General features: G+C 40.8%; 1 protein-coding gene across 10 annotated transcripts in view; it reads right to left on the bottom strand.

Moving 5' to 3' along the window:
- The window catches only part of LOC109882882 (integrin alpha-X-like), a 38003-nt gene that overhangs the window by 2603 nt on the left and 16217 nt on the right, over positions 1 to 19183 (bottom strand). For 5 of the 10 annotated variants that reach the window (XM_031830045.1, XM_031830052.1, XM_031830033.1 and 2 more), the window contains exons 9-30: positions 16414 to 16549; positions 16138 to 16214; positions 15887 to 16010; positions 13525 to 13667; positions 13146 to 13286; positions 12755 to 12952; positions 12504 to 12634; positions 12171 to 12325; positions 10901 to 11067; positions 10575 to 10697; positions 10357 to 10427; positions 10098 to 10239; positions 6721 to 6819; positions 2653 to 2732; positions 2378 to 2455; positions 2194 to 2272; positions 1861 to 1968; positions 1725 to 1766; positions 1478 to 1603; positions 392 to 505; positions 261 to 290; positions 51 to 161 (exon numbers count right to left, since the gene is read on the bottom strand). In XM_031830045.1, coding sequence (XP_031685905.1) covers positions 51 to 161; positions 261 to 290; positions 392 to 505; positions 1478 to 1603; positions 1725 to 1766; positions 1861 to 1968; positions 2194 to 2272; positions 2378 to 2455; positions 2653 to 2732; positions 6721 to 6819; positions 10098 to 10239; positions 10357 to 10427; positions 10575 to 10697; positions 10901 to 11067; positions 12171 to 12325; positions 12504 to 12634; positions 12755 to 12952; positions 13146 to 13286; positions 13525 to 13667; positions 15887 to 16010; positions 16138 to 16214; positions 16414 to 16549 — 2475 coding nt within the window. The remainder of the gene's footprint in view (positions 1 to 50; positions 162 to 260; positions 291 to 391; positions 506 to 1477; positions 1604 to 1724; positions 1767 to 1860; positions 1969 to 2193; positions 2273 to 2377; positions 2456 to 2652; positions 2733 to 6720; positions 6820 to 10097; positions 10240 to 10356; positions 10428 to 10574; positions 10698 to 10900; positions 11068 to 12170; positions 12326 to 12503; positions 12635 to 12754; positions 12953 to 13145; positions 13287 to 13524; positions 13668 to 15886; positions 16011 to 16137; positions 16215 to 16413; positions 16550 to 19183) is intronic. The other 5 variants (XM_031830039.1, XM_031830057.1, XR_004210772.1 and 2 more) reach the window with 4 other exon arrangements.

The raw sequence follows: 19183 nt of genomic DNA, 5'->3' as shown, positions 1-19183 counted from the left end.
GTTCCTTTACAATGCAGACGCAAAGGTTCTGTCGCATCATTGATACTCACCATATACATGGCCATTGTGACGATGAGCAGGAGAAAGAGTCCTACTCCAACTCCTGTCCCTAGTATCAGCTCTCTTTGTGGATGAATGATGATCTCAGCCTGGACATCAATCTGGAGGAATACATTTTGAGATCATGAGTGACGATGGAACAAGCATTTTAAAAACAATTCTTATACAGTAAATCAGTTTAATTACACAAACGGAATTACCTGTGTTTGGTGGAAGCTTGTAGAGTTATCCTAATGAGCAAAGAAATATTACAAAATGTATGCTTTTGTCAATCTTTGCTCAAGAAATATTTGTATCTTTGTTGAAGAAAAGTTTTTTACAGGAAACTTACCCCTGGGTCACTCGCTGTCTGGGCATATCGTTTTTTGTCATAGCCGAGTTTGACAAAACTGATGAAATTGACTGTTTCTCTATCCCCAGTGAATTTCTTTGGCAATGACAAGCTCTGTAGAGTGAGATTGTTAGTCAAACTACATAAAATAAAATGGTGTACCTTGCTTCAATTCTTTAAAAGCATTTTGTGGTAATAGTAGAAGTGTTCTGATTTAAATAGCAGAGAAGTTAGACAAAAACATCGAGCTTCGTCTAACTAGTTGGGAAAGTGGTCAAAACGGCAGATGTGTCAAAGTTCAAACTAAAAGTAGTGCTTATTAGAACAGCTGTGTGATTTCAGATTTAAATAGCAGAGAAGTAGTAGACCCATATGTTTATCATGTCTAAGTTGTGGTATAAAATGCTTGGAAATTGGTCAATGTCAGTTTGTAAAAGTTGACAAACTAACAAAGCTGCATCATTTGATGTTCTGATTTTAGTTTTGAAAAGCAGATAAGTAGACCAAGATGTCATACCCTATACACTTTGGGGAAAATAGCTGATTTGTCAGCTAATAAGCCAGGCAAGTGACACATTCTCACGTCATACTTCCATGTTCCTGGTCTTTTGCAGGGGCTTCAAGTTTATATCATAAAATCAGATGCGCTACGATTTTGCCAATTTGAAGACCAGTCAAAAACCCTACAAAAGTTCAAAAACTACTAGGCTACTTGCATGGCGTATTCAGCAGTGGGAAGTTAATGGATGAAGTTGATGCGGTTATTAAGACATCTGTATCTCTTGATTTGTATAATAGAATGTTGGAATTCATGGGAGTCTAAAATGGAACCTTTAGAATGTTGAAGAAATCCCATGGAAGTGGATGGAGGACAAAAAGCTCAATAGTTTAAAAGTATAATTTTATATCAATAAGTCCACTCTGCACATTTTAAAGTTTGAATGGCGTTTCTAGCTTTAAATGGTGTAGCGGGCTAAAGAATAACTATGACGAAGATTGAAAAGTGAGATGTTTGCTGTCTCAGTCTCATTCATTATTATCATGTTACTCTGTACCATTATTTGTTGAAGTTGTCTTAATACAGACCTTTGCATGTTGATCGAGGTCCTTGAAGGAAACATTTCCAGACAGCACAAATGTAACTGTCAAAAACTTATCCAAAAGGAAACTTTCACACTCGATGGACTTGCAGTATTTTTCTGGAGAGCAGTACTGTACACACAGCCAGAAGCAAAATGTGTGTTTCAGTAACATGATTTACTATACTGAGTTGTAACCTGATTGGATCGGTTACCAACAATGTCAAGAGTGAGTGCCATATTTGAATACTCACCTCTGTTGGTGAATTGATAACCTTTCCACATTGAGTGTGGTTCTTCAAAGAAAAAGAAAGGAAACTTGTATTAGGTTGTTTCCTTTTGAAAGAAATTGTGGCATCAGCATTTTTGTAGGAAATGTGAACAGTTTACCTGTAAGACAGATATTTCGTAGTCCTTCATTTCAAATCTGTGCTCAAGCTTAGTTGGAAAAGTGAATGTGACTGTGACTGGTACAGAGTTAAATCCCAAGTTCTGCACCTGTAAACAGTGGGACATTTAATCACTCAATGATACTAACATTAACATTTGTATAGAGATTTTATACAAAGGCATTTGTTACAAAACTCCCAAATGAGCAAGACTAGAGCGACAGAGACATTAAAATGTTTGTTTTTTTAGTATAAAAAGATCTAGCTCATTACACCCACACCGTGTGAATCACAATTTCAAGATCAGTCACAGCAATAGCAGCTGATTGTTTACCTCATATACATTCACCAGTCTTTTAGGTGATGTGTCCTCCAGAGTAAAGTTCATGTAAGTGGTGGAGTCTTGGGGAAGGCTTCAACAACAACAAAAAGATACATAAGTCACCTTGATTTTATTCAATTAACTTGATGGAGTCATTCTCAAACAAAATGTCAAGTATAGGCTTGTAAAGACTTACGCTTTTGCTACCAGGTCAACTGCAAATTGAACAGGGATGGTCCGGGTTAGGGAACTATTGGTTGAGTTTCCATTGTCGCTGTAAATAAAGCAAAGGTAAATGCATTTTTTGTGTACATTAATGGAATGCTATGAAGTCCTTCAGCTAATTCAGAAGAAGGTATTGAGGTTGTATAAACCTAGTTTGTTTGTTCAATACTTTGACTGCATGGGGAAATGTGTGTTTACTGGACTGATTCTCTCACACAATTCACATTGTGGAAGCAGATTTTCTACCTCAGGCCGATGACGGTCATCTCCATTGTGTCGTTCCAGTTGTATGTATTCAAAATATGGAATTTACTGGTGAACACTGCCTGAAAAAGAAAATGGCATCGTTGACAAAGTCAGACTTGATTTGAAATTGGATCATAACTGTGGAAGTGGAAAAGAAGTAGAATGCATGCCTTCAGAGAGTATTCATACCTGTTGACTTATTCCACATTTTGTTACAGCCTGAATTAAAAATGGATTAAATAAAAAAAGCTCACCCATCTACATACAATACCCCATAATGACATAGTAAAAACATGATTTTAGGTTTATTTTTGCAAATTTATTGAAAATGAAATAGAGAGCTCATTTACATAAGTATTCACACCTCTGAGTCAATAGTTTGTAAAAGCACCTTTAGCAGTGACTACTTCCGTGAGTCTTTCTGGGTAAGTCTCTAAGAGCTTTCCACACCTGGATTGTGCAACATTTTCCCATTTATTAAAATAATCCTTCAAGCTCTGTCAAATTTATTGTTGATCATTAGTAGAAAACCACTTTCAGGTCTTGCCATAGATTTTCACATAGATTTAAATCAAAATGGTATCTCACTCAGGAATATTCACTGTCTTCTTGGTAAGCAACTCCAGTGTAGATTTGGCCTTGTGTTTTAGGTTATTGTCCTGCTAACAGGTGAATTAATCTCTGTGTCTGGCGGAAACGAGACTGAACCATGTTTTCCTCTAGGACTTTTCCTGTACTTAGCTACATTTTATTTTTTTATCCTGAAAAACTCCACAGTTCTTAACGATTACAAATATACCCATAACATGATGCAGTCACTACTATGCTTTTTCTCGGTCTCTTCTTCACGCAAATGACAGGGATTTGGGCCTGTTCCCGGGAAAGCAGTATATCCTTCACGTCGGACTCTTTAAAGGAAAAAGGTTCTTCCAGTTTGTGAGTAATCGCTGTTCTGAGTTTAGATACTGTGGAGTGCACCAAACACTCTGGTAGTCCAGAGACCTTGTTAACGTACAGCCAGTTTGATCTCGATGCCCACTGAGATGAAACCAAGGAAAAGGGGAATCGGGGGAGCTGTATGACTACAAAACAAGAGGAAATCATCTCTATCTCCCATCCATTATCATGGGAAACGTCCACTCTGCTTGTAATCAAGACGGAGGAACTATCAGCAACGACTTCATATGTGAGATTACGTCGGCAAACAAGTCTGGTATGGTTTACGGAAACTTTGCTAACGGAGGTCATACCTGATTCCCATGTAGAGGTGGTTTCACAATAATCAGAGCTGACGAGCTCTGTCCTTTCGGGGTCAAGTAGGGCGGAGGCGTCTGTCTGTAAACAATCAATGGTGTCACACTAACCATGTCACAGTGAAGAGGGTCTGTTTCCCTCATGTGGAGATATTAGCAGTGGGCTGCTGATCCTACTATTTACCAAGAGCGTTCCCTAGCGTGATAGTGATTGTCTACATCCCGCCGTCTGCAAATTTTTAACTGACCACAAAAACTATCCACAAAGTCACCACATTACCTACTCAATCGATCACCTGACTCGGTTGTTATCTCTGGAGATTTCAACCACTGTTTGCAACACTTCCTACCTTCAAACAGTATGTTAAAGTTCCAACTCATCTGGACAAGACCATTGACATTCTCTACACCAACGTGAAAGATGCCTACTGCTAGACTGCTCTGCCTCCACTGCACAATCTGACAACAACCTTGTCCAGCTGCTACCAAAGTACCGCCCTCTGGTCCAGAGGTAACGCGTCACTCAGGCGGTGATTCACGAATGGACACCTGAAACTGGAGAGGCGCTACAGAGCTGCTTTGAAGGTACAGATTAGAATCCATTTATAGATGACTGGGAGGAGGATCTTAATGGGCTCTGAATGCATAACGGACTATGTTATCTTCTCTACTGGCAATATTGTGCAAGGCAAAACATGAATACATACTGACATTAGAACGCAAGCAAATGACATGAAGGATATCTGGTATGGTAGGAATAAAACCGTTAACAGTAACTACAGAGTGAGGAGGTAAGAGATTCATTCGATAAGTATGATTTATCAGCGGAGCAACAGCAGATAGGGGAGGTGCTGGACTCTGATCTGGGAAGCACTGAGCCCATGAGCATCTTTGAAGAAACAAGTGGTGAGGCAGCTGAAGAGGATCAATACCAGTAAATCAGCAGGGCCTGATGGGGTTAAAGCCAGAGTACTCAAGGTGTGTGCTAATCAACTGGCTTTCATACTGCAGCATATTTTCAACCTGTCCCTAACACGCTCAGATATTCCTACTAAAATGGAAAACATCCTGCATAGAGCCCATCTCAAAAAAATGACGAGGGACTGCACTGAAAGACTTAAGACCCCAGTGGCTTGTTCTGCTATGTCTCCACTAGAGTATATGAGCATCTGGAGAAGCCTGGCTGTGTAGCGAGAACAATGTTCTTTGACTTCTCCAGTGCTTTCAATACCATACAACCCCACATTTTGTCCCAAAATGACATTCACGTAAACCCACACACAATCAAATGGATTGTGAACTACCTGACCAATAGACCACAGTTCGTTAGACTGAACCAGGCAGTATCAGATCGGATATGTACAAACATGGGGAGCCCACAGGGGACTGTCCTGTCAACTTTTGTGTTTACCCTTTACACAAATGACTTCTCACACAATGAACTGAACCACTTACAGAAACTCTCTGACTCTGCTATAGTAAACTGTGTCATGAGAGGAGGCAATGGTCTTCACAGGGATACAACTGAGTCCTTTTGAAGTGGTGTGAGGCCAATTACTTGGACCTGAATGTACTGAAGACCGAGGAGCTAGTGGTAGATTTGAGGAAAAATACATGTTTTTAAGCCCATTTCTATTAATGGTGAAGAGATTGGCACCGTTGACTCTTATAAGTACTTAGGTGTAACAGTGGACAACAAATTGAACTGGAAGGAGAATTCTCAGTGGCTACAAAAAAGCACAATCCAGAATGTACTTTATTAAGGAAGCTTTGGACTTTTAAAGTATGTGACAAAATGCTTTGTATGTTCTATAGCAATGTCGTGGCGAGTGTAGCGACCTATGCCATTGCGTGCTGGACAGGGAATTTAGCTAAGGAGAACATAAACAAGCTTGACAAAGTCATTAAGAAAGACAGTGCTACAATTGGCAGCAGGCTGGAATCAATGGAGGACATGTTCATAAAAAAGCTGCACGTGACACACACCCACTCCACCAGGGCTCTAATGCAACACAGGAGCAGCTTCAGCCTGCCCAGATGTTCCACAGAGAGGTTTAGATGGTCATTTTTACCGACAGCCATGAGGCTTTTTAATGACTAATTGATTAACGGTTATGAGGTCTTATTTTCCTATTGGAAAATGTTGTTGCCAGTTTTTTTTTTCTCTCCCAAAGTAGGATAAAAAAAAAAAACAGCACTTGAATCAGATTATTATTTTAGGGATAGTATGGTGCATGTGCCTTTTTATGTTGAAATGTTGAAATGTTTAAATGTTTAAATCATGTTGGTCATTGTTGCGTGTCCTGTCACTTTAAGTCATTGATGCATGCTGGGATAAAACAATTTCCCAAGTTGAGATGAATAAAGTAATGCTCTACTCACCATTGCACACAGTGAGTCCATGCAATGTGTGACTTATTAAGGCCATTTTTATTTCTGGACTTATTTAAGCTTGCCATAACAAAGGGGTTCAACTGAGTCAAGACATTTCAGCTTTTCATTTAAAAAAAATTATTTGTAAAAATGTCAAACATAATTCCACTGACATTATGGGGTATTGTGTGTAGGCCAGTGATAAACAAAAACACTAAATTTAATCTATTTTAAATTCAGGCTGTAACAACAACGTGCAAAGCGTCAAGGGGTCTGAATACTTTCTGAAGGCACTGTATCACTCAAATCAAAGCTGTCACTCAATAAGACATTGAGTTACTGCTTTTAGCTCTGAGTCTTTATCATTTAAGGACATTTTAAAGCTTTACCAGTGTATTCACAGTTGAGCATTATTTACTGGTATATCTAAGTAATCACTCACGGTAGTTTTACTACGGTAGACAGGTATGCTGACACTGCATGTAGTTCTGTCCATTTCACCTTCCAGACCACCACAGCTGAACACCGTTCTCCTTGTAGACTATGGAATACAGACAATATGTCAGGTGTGTAAATAATCACTGACAGTCTAAAATAAACAAGTATGCATGTTAAAAATAAACCAATTTACGGAACTAATCAATTCAACACTTAAAGATCCACTACGCATAAATCGCTATATGTACGTTTTTGGGCGACCCGACCAAATTCACATACAAATGGAGTTATAGATCTGTCATTCTCATTGAAAGCAAGTCTGAGAAGGGGTAGATCTGTTCTATGTCCGCTATTTCTGTTGGATTCAAGCTTCAAATATACTTTTTCATTTTACCATACGAGAACATATTGATTACTCTCCATACACTCTACAGGAATTTGGTGTATGGAAAGTTACTGAATGAGACAAGGGGGAGTGCATAAATGTAATATTCTGTTCAAAGATATTATTGAATATCAATGTTCCTACAGAGAGAAGCAAAAGCAACAGTCTAGCTTCAGTTCCCGATAGGGCAGGCCAGCTGCAGAACTAAGGAAGACTGATGAATTTGGCTCGAGGTCAAGTCAACAGATGAAGTGAGAAGAAACCTCTGGGAGAGGAGCCAAAAGGGGCCGACCACAGCGACCCTCCTACTACAGTCCTATCGCACACACAAACACTTCCATGCCCACAAAGGTTTGAGCATCAGGCAGGGCCATGACTACACCAATGAGAGGAACCAATTCCTGCCTAGCAACAGAGATGTAAAAGGGGTTGACCCTGGCTAGTAGGAGGTTATAAATATATATGATTGTGTAATCATACCTTGTCTTTGCAGCTGTATGACCCAGTGGGTTTGTTTATTTTTATTTTATTTCACATTTATTTAACCAGGTAGGCAAGTTGAGAACATGTTCTCATTTACAATTGCGACCTGGCCAAGATAAAGCAAAGCAGTTTGACACATACAACGACACAGAGTTAAACATGTAAAAACACGTGTAAACAGTAAAACAAACATACAGTCAATAATACAGTAGAAACAAGTCTATATACGATGTGAGCAAATGAGGTGAGATAAGGGAGGTAAAGGCAAGGCCATGGTGGCAAAGTAAATACAATATAGCAAGTAAAACACTGGAATGGTAGATTTGTAGTGGAAGAATGTGCAAAGTAGAAATAAAAATAATGGGGTGCAAAGGAGCAAAATAAATTAATTAATTAATTAAATACAGTTGGGAAAGAGGTAGTTGTTTGGGCTAAATTATAGGTGGGCTATGTACAGGTGCAGTCATCTGTGAGCTGCTCTGGCAGTTGGTGCTTAAATCTAGTGAGGGAGATAAGTGTTTCCAGTTTCAGAGATTTTTGTAGTTCGATCCAGGCATTGGCAGCAGAGAACTGGAAGGAGAGGCAGCCAACGAAATAATTGGTTTTGGGGGTGACCAGAGAGATATACCTGCTGGAGCGCGTGCTACAGGTGGGTGATGCTATGGTGACCAGCGAGCTGAGATAAGGGGGGACTTTACCTAGCAGGGTCTTGTAGATGACATGAGCCAGTGGATTTGGCAATGAGTATGACGCGAGGGCCAGCCAACGAGAGCGTACAGGTCGCAATGGTGGGTAGTATACGGGGCTTTGGTGACAAAACGGATTGCACTGTAATAGACTGCATCCAATTTGTTGAGTAGGGTATTGGAGGCTATTTTGTAAATTACATCGCCGAAGTCGAGGATTGGTAGGATGGTCAGTTTTACAAGGGTATGTTTGGCAGCATGAGTGAAGGATGCTTTGTTGCGAAATAGGAAGCCAATTCTAGATTTAACTTCGGATTGGAGATGTTTGATGTGGGTCTGGTAGGAGAGTTTACAGTCTAACCAGACACCTAGGTATTTGTAGTTGTCCACGTATTCTAAGTCAGAGCCGTCCAGAGTAGTGATGTAGGACAGGCGGGCAGGTGCAGGCAGCGATCAGTTGAAGAGCATGCATTCAGTTTTACTTGTATTTAAGAGCAATTGGAGGCCACAGAAGGAGAGTTGTATGGCATTGAAGCTTGCCTGGAGGGTTGTTAACACAGTGTCCAAAGAAGGGCCAGAAGTATACAGAATGGTGTTGTCTGCGTAGAGGTGGATCAGAGACTCACCAGCAGCAAGAGCGACATCATTGATGTATACAGAGAAGAGAGTCGGTCCAAGAATTGAACCCTGTGGCACCCCCATAGAGACTGCCAGAGGTCCGGACAGCAGACCCTCCGAACTCTATCAGAGAGGTAGTTGGTGAACCAGGCGAGGCAATCATTTGAGAAACCAAGGCTGTCGAGTCTGCCGATGAGGATGTGGTGATTGACAGAGTCGAAAGCCTTGGCCAGATCAATGAATACGGCTGCACAGTAATGTTTCTTATCGATGGCGGTTAAGATATCGTTTAGGACCTTGAGCGTGGCTGAGGTGCACCCATGACCAGCTCTGAAACCAGATTGCATAGCAGAGAAGGTATGGTGAGATTCAAAATGGTCAGTAATCTGTTTGTTGACTTGGCTTTCGAAGACCTTAGAAAAGCAGGGTAGGATAGAGATAGATCTGTAGCAGTTTGGGTCAAGAGTGTCCCCCCCTTTGAAGAGGGGGATGACCGCAGCTGCTTTCCAATCTTTGGGAATCTCAGACGACACGAAAGAGAGGTTGAACAGGCTAGTAATAGGGGTGGCAACAATTTCAGCAGATCATTTTAGAAAGAAAGGGTCCAGATTGTCTAGCCCGGCTGATTTGTGGGCGAATGAACTTGGTTTATGGTTTTTCTAGTCGTCCATATTACTTTTTACTCTGTAAGGAACCTAAAACTGCTTCCAGATACGTTTTGTTTTTGTATCTTACTTTCGGTTTTGTACACCAGCTTCAAACAGCTGAAAATACAATATTGTTTTGGAAAATATATTTCACAGCTGTTTAGATGGTACAATGATTCTCTACACTTTACTTGCTTGTTTTGTCACAAACTTAAGCTAACTATTACAATTTTAGTAACCAGGCTAGGGTGGAGTGATTTCTGCCTAGTGCACCTTTTAATATTTTATAAATAATTAGCACATGTAGGGAACATTTAAATGTTTGGCGGCAAACTGATGTTTGAATCAACGTTCTTCTATCCTGGTTCTGCAGACCCACAAGATGAGCAAGGAAAGCTTTTGTTCCAGCCCAGGAGGAACACCCCTGATTAAACTAATCATCAAACCCTTGATTGGCTGAACATGTTTTGGGTCTCCAGGTTTGAATAACACTGGTTTAGATGAGATCAAGAAGAAAACATCAGAATGAATTACACAATAGATGGAGGGGTGTCGGTATTACCTTCAGAAGATGCATCGTGGAGAATGAGAGGCCAGGAGGGTAGAGGAGGGTTAGACTGGTGTTATAGGAGTCATCCCCGTGATTGGACAGTCTTATAGTCACATTAAAGTAACTCTGGTCCACCACTAATAAAGTTGATGTGCTGATAAGAGAGACAAGACCGTACAGTCAGAAAACATGCTTTTTTTGATGAGCAGTCAGTAATCATTACAGTTACAAACAAGTTACTTTATATGGCCTCTGTTTATCAGACACTTACATGAAGTTGAAGTCCACCTCAAGCTCTGCCAAACAGGTTTCATTTTCTTTGCAGTTCTTTTCAAAGGGCACCTATGATGAATTTAAGACAATGTGTTTAGATGACCTGTTTTCACAGGTCTTTGGCTAAATTACAATACTCAGTCCACAGTCAATGCTAGTACTGTTGATCATTGTAAGTGAACAGGTTTTAGTCAGACCCAGAACGTATCCTCGTACCTCAACCACAGCCTTTGTATGACTGTCAGTATTCAGAATGGCAGTACAACTCTCTTGTTGGCTTTGAGATTGAGAAAAATTAAGTTGGATGATTATGGGCGATAATGTGTCAATTACGCATTGCTGGAAGAAAAGAAAATGTGGCATTCATTTCCCTATCCATAGTCCTGAACAACCCTTATTCTTCTCACCACTGAATAAGACAATAACAATTCAATAAGAATTCCACAACCTAACAAGTTAATGTTACTCATTAAATCCCCTCCTTACGAGAGACATTATGGTTGTTGTATTGTTGCATAGCTACAGTTTCTCATTGATCCTACTGTCATGTAGACTGAGTGGTTGAAGCAGGTCTGCTCCTTTCTCAGCTCCACAGTAGAGAGAAGACTTCTGGCCCCTTTGTTCGTGTCATTGTAAAAGGCTCGGCTCCTCTGTCTCACTGGATCCACATCCAGCGTGTAGGAGACGTTCATCCCTGCACTCAGCGCCCCTGGAAAAGTACACAATAAATCTTAAATGGCCTCCTTATCAGGGAGAGAAGTTCAGAACCTCATGGTTGCCTGCTGATGAGACAGCATTGAAGTAGAAAGCAGAGATGGAGTCAAGACCTTAACTCTCGAGTCCCAGATCCTCACCAAGGAACAACCTTTGGCACCTTAATTGGGGAGGACGGGCTTGTGGTAATGGCTGGAGCGGAACATGGTTTCTATGTGTTTGATGCCATTCTGTATGCTCCGTTCCAGCCATTATTATGAGCCGTCCTCCCGTCAGCAGCCTCCACCGGTCTTCATACTGGAAAGAGACCAAGACCCACTTATTGTATAGAGTGATTTAGCTATGCAACGAGGCTCTGACCTAGACCACCAAGGCCACAATTACACTAAATATACAAAAGTATGTTGACACCCCTTCAAAGTAGTGGATTCAGCTATTTCAGCCACACCCATTGCTGACAGGTGTATAAAATCGAGCACACAGCCATGCAATCTCCTAAACAAACATTGTAAGTAGAAGATGAGACTGAAGAGCTGTGACTTTCAACATACCACCTTTCCAACAAGTCATCAAATTTCTGCCCTGCTAGAGCTGCACCGGTCAACTGTAAGTGCTGTTATTGTGAAGTGGAAATGTCTAGGAGCAACAACAGCTCAGCCACGAAGTGGTAGGCCACACAAACTCACAGAATGGCATCGCTGAGTGCTGAAGTGCATAAAACCTGTCTGTCCTCTGTTGCAACACTCACTACAGTTCCAAACTGCCTCTTGAAGCAACGTCAGCACAAGAACTGTTCGTTGGGAGCTTCATAAAATGGGTTTCCATGGCCGAGCAGCCAGACACAAGCCTAAGATCACCAAGCGCAATGCCAAGCATCGGCTGGAGTGGTGTAAAGCTTGCCAGGATGCCAGGAGAACGCTACTGGCCTGAATGCATAGTGCCAACTGTAAAGTTTGGTGTAGGAGGAACAATGGTTTAGGGCTGTTTTTCATGGTTCAGGCTAGGCCCCTTAGTTCCAGTGCCAGAAAATCTTAACACTACAGCATACAATTACATTCTAGACAAATCTGTGCTTCCAAAAGTTCTGAGAGTTCTTACCAGCTTTACTCTTTGTTGCCTCTGCCATGTTAAAGCAGGCTGTCAGAGTCACCACAGGGGAAATGGTCTCTTTTGCCAGACAGTCAAAGTTATCAGTGCTGATCTCCGAGGGATGGAAGTGGAGATGAGCAGAGACGCTGAGGACCGGTCTGGACCTGTTAGCGATCGAGGATAAAGACAGTGATGTTAGCCTACATTGTACGATAATGGGTAGCACCGGCCACACCTCATTGAGCGCAGTCCCCATTCAGTGCAGATCCCACACTAGTGGCATATTTTTTACTGTCTGTTTTAAACAAGCTGTCTTTTCTTATCCTTTTTTTGGACTCGTACCTCAAGACGACAACTGCGCCACGCGTTCCTACTACGATGTCAGTCAGTCCATCCTCACCCAGGTCCATCTTCCCATCAATCGTCTGGCCAAAGAACTGGAGCTTAGATCTCATCCTCGCAGCTGAGATGCGCTGCAGTAAGAAGACAAACATTTCATGAAAAGGCATTGATATTGATATCCCAGGAGGGATGTATGTTTTCTTTGATCATGAAGTGCCTTTTTGAACGATTTCCATCTTCGTCTGTCTCACCTGGCTGAATTCAGGGCAGATCCCCTTTAGCTTTTCACCCAGGTAGATGTACACGGCCCCCCTGTGATCGTCCTCAAGTGGAGCACCCACAGCTACATCCTTCAGCCCATCTCCATTCAGGTCTGTGAGAGAGGAGATGGAGGAGCCGAATCTACCCTGTGCCATCACTGAAACATTCATCTCCATCCTCAGTTCCAGCTAATAAAGGAGAGATCACATGAAGATAAATCCATATTACATTGTCTTTTTGTGCAGTGTTATTGAAGAGGATGGATATTTATGTCCAAATAAATCAATATCGGCTTCCAGATCACTTTGTCCCTGATGAACATTTTCAACCACAAATTGCAGCATTTGAATCTGTTGTTCAGAGATTCACAGTTCAGCCCACCTTATCAGTTAGTGTGTAGACGTAGATCCTGCCCTCTCTCGGTGGTTGGTGAAACATTGGTGCACCCACCAGGAGGAAGTCTGTGTTGCCGTCTGAGTCTATGTCCACAGAACACAGCTCTGCCCCGAAGTAGGAGCCCATCTGAGAAAATCCAAACTTACATTCATACAAAAATGTTTTTCAAATGTTTTAAGAAGTCTTCTGGTTTTTGAATGGAACTCATTAGTAAACATAAAAAGTGATATCATGTGTTCCTCTATACTATCGGAGGAGTGAATCAACCGTTGAAGTAACCACAAAAGCTGGTTTCATGCTGTCCCTATTGTATAACTTGATTGATATACCACATTGCTTACAGAAATAGCTAATGTTTACCAACCTGTTCTCCAGACAATCTTTGTGCCACAGTCCAGTTGATGTTAACCTTGTTGAAAAGTAGGATCCGTCCCATGTGTTCAGATCTTGGTGCTCCGGTAAAATATAGAAGGTTCTCGTTCTTCTTCCCAACAGCTACAGAGTATCCTATAAGAACAATAAAGAACTGTAGGTACATTGTAACTACACTCCCTTCTCTGAAACATCTGAACTAATGGAGCCTTGAAAATAGTGTTTGTTCAAATCAAATCCTATTAGTCACATGCACCGAATACAACAGTGAAATGCTTACTTACCAGCCCCTAACCAACAATGCAGTTGAAAAAAAAATACGGATAAGTAATAAAAGTAACAAGTAATTAAAGAGCAGCAGTAAAATAACAATAGCGAGACTATATACAGGGGGTACCTGTGACAATACAGAGGCGGATGCAAGATGCAAGCAACGATGGTTTAATGAATACAGTTTACAGCAGCAACAGGACAGACAGACTGTACTCAGACGGAATCCGACCCAGGGACTAGGGCGCGTCTTCTGATGATAGCGTGCTGAGAAATCCAGTGGAGTTTGTCCGGATGGGTAGGAGGGAGCACAGCAGATAATCCACACAAGGGCGGTGAGAGATGAGCACGGACACACGACACAAACTCAGAGAAGTAACAACGATCTGACAACAAGAAACACTGGTTACAGAACATATAAAGGGAAGATAAGTGATTCCAGCTGGCACAGACAATCAGGCCGAGATTGGGAACCACGCCCACACAAACACGAGAGAGAGAGAGAGAGAGAGAGAGAGAGAGAGAGAGAGGGAGGCAGTGGATTCATGAACCGTGACAGTACCGGTACAATCAATGTGTGGGGGCACCGGTTAGTTGAGGTAATATGTTCATGTAGGTAGAGGTATTAAAGTGACTATGCATAGATAATAACAACAGAGAGTAGCAGCGATGTAAAAGAGGGCGGAGGGGGAGGCAATGCAAATATTCTGGGTAGCTATTTGATTAGGTGTTCAGGAGTCTTATGGCTTGGGGGTAGAAGCTGTTTAGAAGCCTCTTGGACCTAGACTTGGCGCTCTGGTACCGCTTGCCGTGCCGTAGCAGAGAGAACAGTCTATGATTTGGGTGGCTGGAGTCTTTGACATCTTTTAGGGCCTTCCTCTGACACCTCCTGGTATGGAGGTCCTGGATGGCAGGAAGCTTGGCCCCAGTGACGTACTGGGCTGTTCGCACTAGCCTCTGTACTGCCTTGTGGTCGGAGGCCGAGCAGTTGCCATACCAGGCAGTGATGCAACCAGTCATGCTCTCGATGTTGCAGCTGTTCAAATTCCCTTTTGAGCAATATTTCTTTTTTTAGCTTAAAACTTATTTTGGCTAGGCCCTTTTTCTCAATTTCCGCCTGAATGACGTGCCCAAAGTAAACTGCCTGTTGCTCAGGGCCTAAAGCCAGGATATGCATATAATTGGTACCATTGGAAAGAAAACACTTTGAAATTTGTAGAAATGTTAACAGAATGTAGGAGCATATAACACAATAGATATGGTAGGAGAAAATCGAAAGAAAAACCAACCAGAATACTTTTATTTTTGAGAGACCATGCTCTTACAATAGAAAGTATAGGGGCATACTCAATTCTAGCTCCCAGGATGCAATTCTTATGGCTTCCACAGGGTGCCAGCAGTTCAAGGTTTTAGGCTTGTAACTTCCAAAATTAATAAGAAATATCAGTTTTAGTACAGGGACAGTCTTAGAAAATTTGTGTATGCGCGCTCGATGAAAACAGAACGCACATGCTAAAAAAGTTTCCTATTGAACATACTTCTTTACGTAAGAAATATTATAGTTTGATTACATTTTAGGGTATCTGAGGAGTAAATAGAAACTTATTTGGGGGTAGATTTTCAGATTTCTTTCTCTGCATGTGGAACGAGTGGATTACTCAAATCGATGGCGACAACTAAACTGACTTTTTGGGATGTAAAGAATAATTTTATCTAACAAAACAACACTACATATCTGGGACCCGTTGGATGACAAATCTGAGGAAGATTTTCAAAAAGTAAGTGAATATTTATTCGCTATTTGTGAATTTATGAAACCTGTGCCGGTGGAAAAATATTTTGATGTGAGGCGCCGTCCTCAAACAATCGCATGGCATGCTTTCGCTGTAATGGCTACTGTAAATCGGACAGTGCAGTTAGATTAACAAGAATTTAAGCTTTCAACCGATATACGACACTTGTATGTACCGAAATGTTTAATATCCATAATTTTTATGATTATTTATTTGAATTGCGTGCCCTCCAGTTTCACCAGAGGTTGTCTGGCTAGCAGGACACCTAGCCCTAAGTTAATGTTCCATTACCCATATAGGAGTCTTTGTCCAATGTGGGGTCCTGAATTTCCCTTTCCTCTGATCTCTGACCCTCAGTCTCAAAGAGGGATCCACGCCAGTTGTTTGATCCCACTGAGCCCAAAACCAAGGTGTCCTGTAGAGGAAATAAAACAATGGGTCATATTTTTCATTAATAAGCATTAGTTGCAATGGTGGTCAGTACATTTATTTAAAAAAAATAAGATGATAAAACATACTGGACATACTATCGTGTATCTCACCTTATTAACGTAGACAGCACTGAACCCACTCTGAGACATCTCTTTCATCAAGTTTCCAGCCAGAGCAGTCTTGGAACCTAGAATATAGGAACACTGATATTAATTGCGATACATTGATACTTCTACTGTGGAATGTTTTGAGTAAGGTGTATATTTCAGGAGGTGACCAGTATTTCAAATTCAGTTTTTTTTAATGAATAACAACTCTCAGTTGACGGGGACTTTGCTGTAAAATAAGTCAGTACTAAGGGATTTCAACTGAATCTGGAGTTGTACCTTCAATGTTGAATATCTTTTTTTGTAAGTTGTCTAGGATTCCTTTTAGTCCGTCGTAGTCCTGGATGAGGAAAGTGTTGTTCTCTTTTGGCTCGGATGCTAGTGACTTTAGTTTTGTCAAATCGACATTCTTGACCTGCCAAGAAATATATCACTTGAGGACAGGAATTATAGTGAAGTCTAATTTCCTTTTCAATATGCATGATATTTAAACATTCACATCGTAACTGGGAAGTTGGACTGGACCCTTGAAACTACTACTACTAATAATAATAATAACAGCTGTATTTGTATAGTGCTTTTTAATAAAAGTAACAAAGTGCTTCACATCATTAAAAAGAAAAGAAAAGTAATAAACAGGAGGAAGGAGAATAAAAATACAAATTCAACCTGGACCTTGGAATGGCCAACAGTGCCCTGTCAGAGGATCTCAAGCTGCATCCTGGTTCATAGGGAGATAAAATATCTAAGAAATGGAATGGGGCTTAACCAAGCCTTAAAGATGGAATCCTTAGTTCTCCTTCCACCAAAGGCAAACGCAAAGCCTAGACTCAAGACTAGACAATGACAGCTCTCTTGTGCCTACACAAATGATGTCACGGAACACACCTGACTAACCAGAAACACCTGTCAATCCAATCCCAATACTTTTGTTACCCTGAAATATGGGAACTACAGAAAGTGTAGAATGTATAGAAAGTGTTGTCATTTCTAAACGACACAACCAATATTTACACAAAAACCCTCAAATTAAAGTTGATAATCTATACTTTAACCTCATAGTAACTGTTTCATTACAAATCCAAACTTTTGGAGTATAGAGCTCAAATTAAAAAAATGCTTCACTATCCCAATAATTACGGAAGGCAATGTATTTCTTAGATGATATCGTAAAGGCGGGTCTGGACAACCTTCACATGCAGCTCGAGGTCAGGTGGGGGCCAAATAAAATAACCTCAGATTTCTTATTGTTGAGCCGGATAAATTGTCAAGCATTTGATGTCAACAAGACACTTGTGAATGGTAGCTACACTAGGTTGGTCACTGGGTCTGATTGGAAAACAAAGCTGCGTGTCATCTGCATAGCAGTGAAACTGAATGTTAGGATTGCGGATGATGTCACCAAGGGGAAGCATGTACAAGGGGTGAAAAGTGGGGCCTAGAGTTGATCCCTGAGGAACACCATAGTGAATAGGTGTTGGGGATGATACTGAACCACCCATGCTCACTGAAAAACTCTACATAACTGTGAGTCACAGTAATCTCTTATGCACTCTGGACATGAGTTAGTAGTACCCAACTCGCTAATGAACACTTATCATCAAAACAGTATGTTGTTTTAAAACTCACCTCATTGTGATTGATCAATTTGAAGAAAGAAGTTCAACAACAGGTTGAAAGTGAGTGGAAAACATAGTTGTTGTGGATGTTGTTTCCAAGTCTAACACAACGAAATGGACAGCGCTTTATAAGGTGATGATTAATTCAAAACACTAGAGCTTATGCATACCCCCCCCCCCCCCCCAAAAAACAGAAATGTAATGAAAATAATGACTGTGCCTACTGCATATTACACACGGCACATTTTTTTATACTGATTTAAGATATCTTGGTACATAATTGGTCTATAATATAAATCTGAGTTAGCCTACAATTATAGTGAATTATTATTTGATTTTGAATAGCCTAGTAATAGGGAATTTTGTATATTTTCAAAATTAACAGGCAGACACATCACCTTTAGCTACAGAATAGCTCACAGTGTGTGCAGAGAGGGGCATCAACAGTTTAATGAAATATGTTTCGTTGTGAAAACATACTATCGATGTTCCCGAACAGATTTCACTTGATTTCCCAAATTAAGTACTGGGTAGCTGCAGGAACAGGGTTAAAGAGCATACAGAGTTTGGGAGGAATATCACCGGTCGCGCAGTGAAATAGCCGAAGTAGCCTGACCAATGCCAGTGAAAAATGTACCAGCCGGAAAGTGGCCTCCATTCGCTATTCGAGTGCATTGGGATGATTCGAGTGCATATTTTTTGTCTTGCCCTTCTTCCTGGGCCATTCTAAATCAAAACTAATTTGACATATTAGTAAATCAAATCTGGAATTGATGGAGCGAAAATATGATCATATGATGAGAGAACAGTGTGTGCAGCCTGAGACAAGGAACAGAGCAAAAGTTTGACTTTCTCGAATCATCAATAGCCTATAGTCACATCATGTAGCCCATATATCTTTTGATTTCTAAGGCATTCCAAGGTTTGTATCATTCACAACTAAAGTTACCAAATAACTATACATCTAGTTTATAGGACATGTTTCAGATGATCACTTTTAAGCTCGATATAGCCACTTCATATGTGCACTCTCAATCTGGAATGGGAAAAATATCCTTTCTATTTAATTTGCTAAATTAAATTATATTCTACTTTCCATAAAATCATATAATATAAAATAATGGCAAGGGACATAAACATATCTTGTCTGCTAAATCAGGGTAGATAAGTAGTTTGATCTTGCATCTTTAATCACAACATTGTAATTTCTCATCAGATACTTCATTATCTCATAGAATACTTGATGTTAGCAGGCTTTCCTTTTACGTTCAGCATTTATTTTAAAAAACATTTTAAGGGTAACGAGTGTGGTCATCCAACCAAGGTGAGACTCTGGCAGACAGTTTATCCTTGGTTTTAACTGCTGTCGCTGAGCCTAACGTAGCCTGACATACCGTATGTAATTGAACCTGTTCAGCAAATCATCAGTG

This window comes from Oncorhynchus kisutch, linkage group LG1 (genome assembly GCF_002021735.2).
Source record: "Oncorhynchus kisutch isolate 150728-3 linkage group LG1, Okis_V2, whole genome shotgun sequence".
Classification (NCBI taxonomy): Eukaryota; Metazoa; Chordata; class Actinopteri; order Salmoniformes; family Salmonidae; genus Oncorhynchus; species Oncorhynchus kisutch.
The sequence above is the reverse complement of the archived record's forward strand: the minus strand, read 5'-3'. Positions and strand labels throughout refer to the sequence as shown.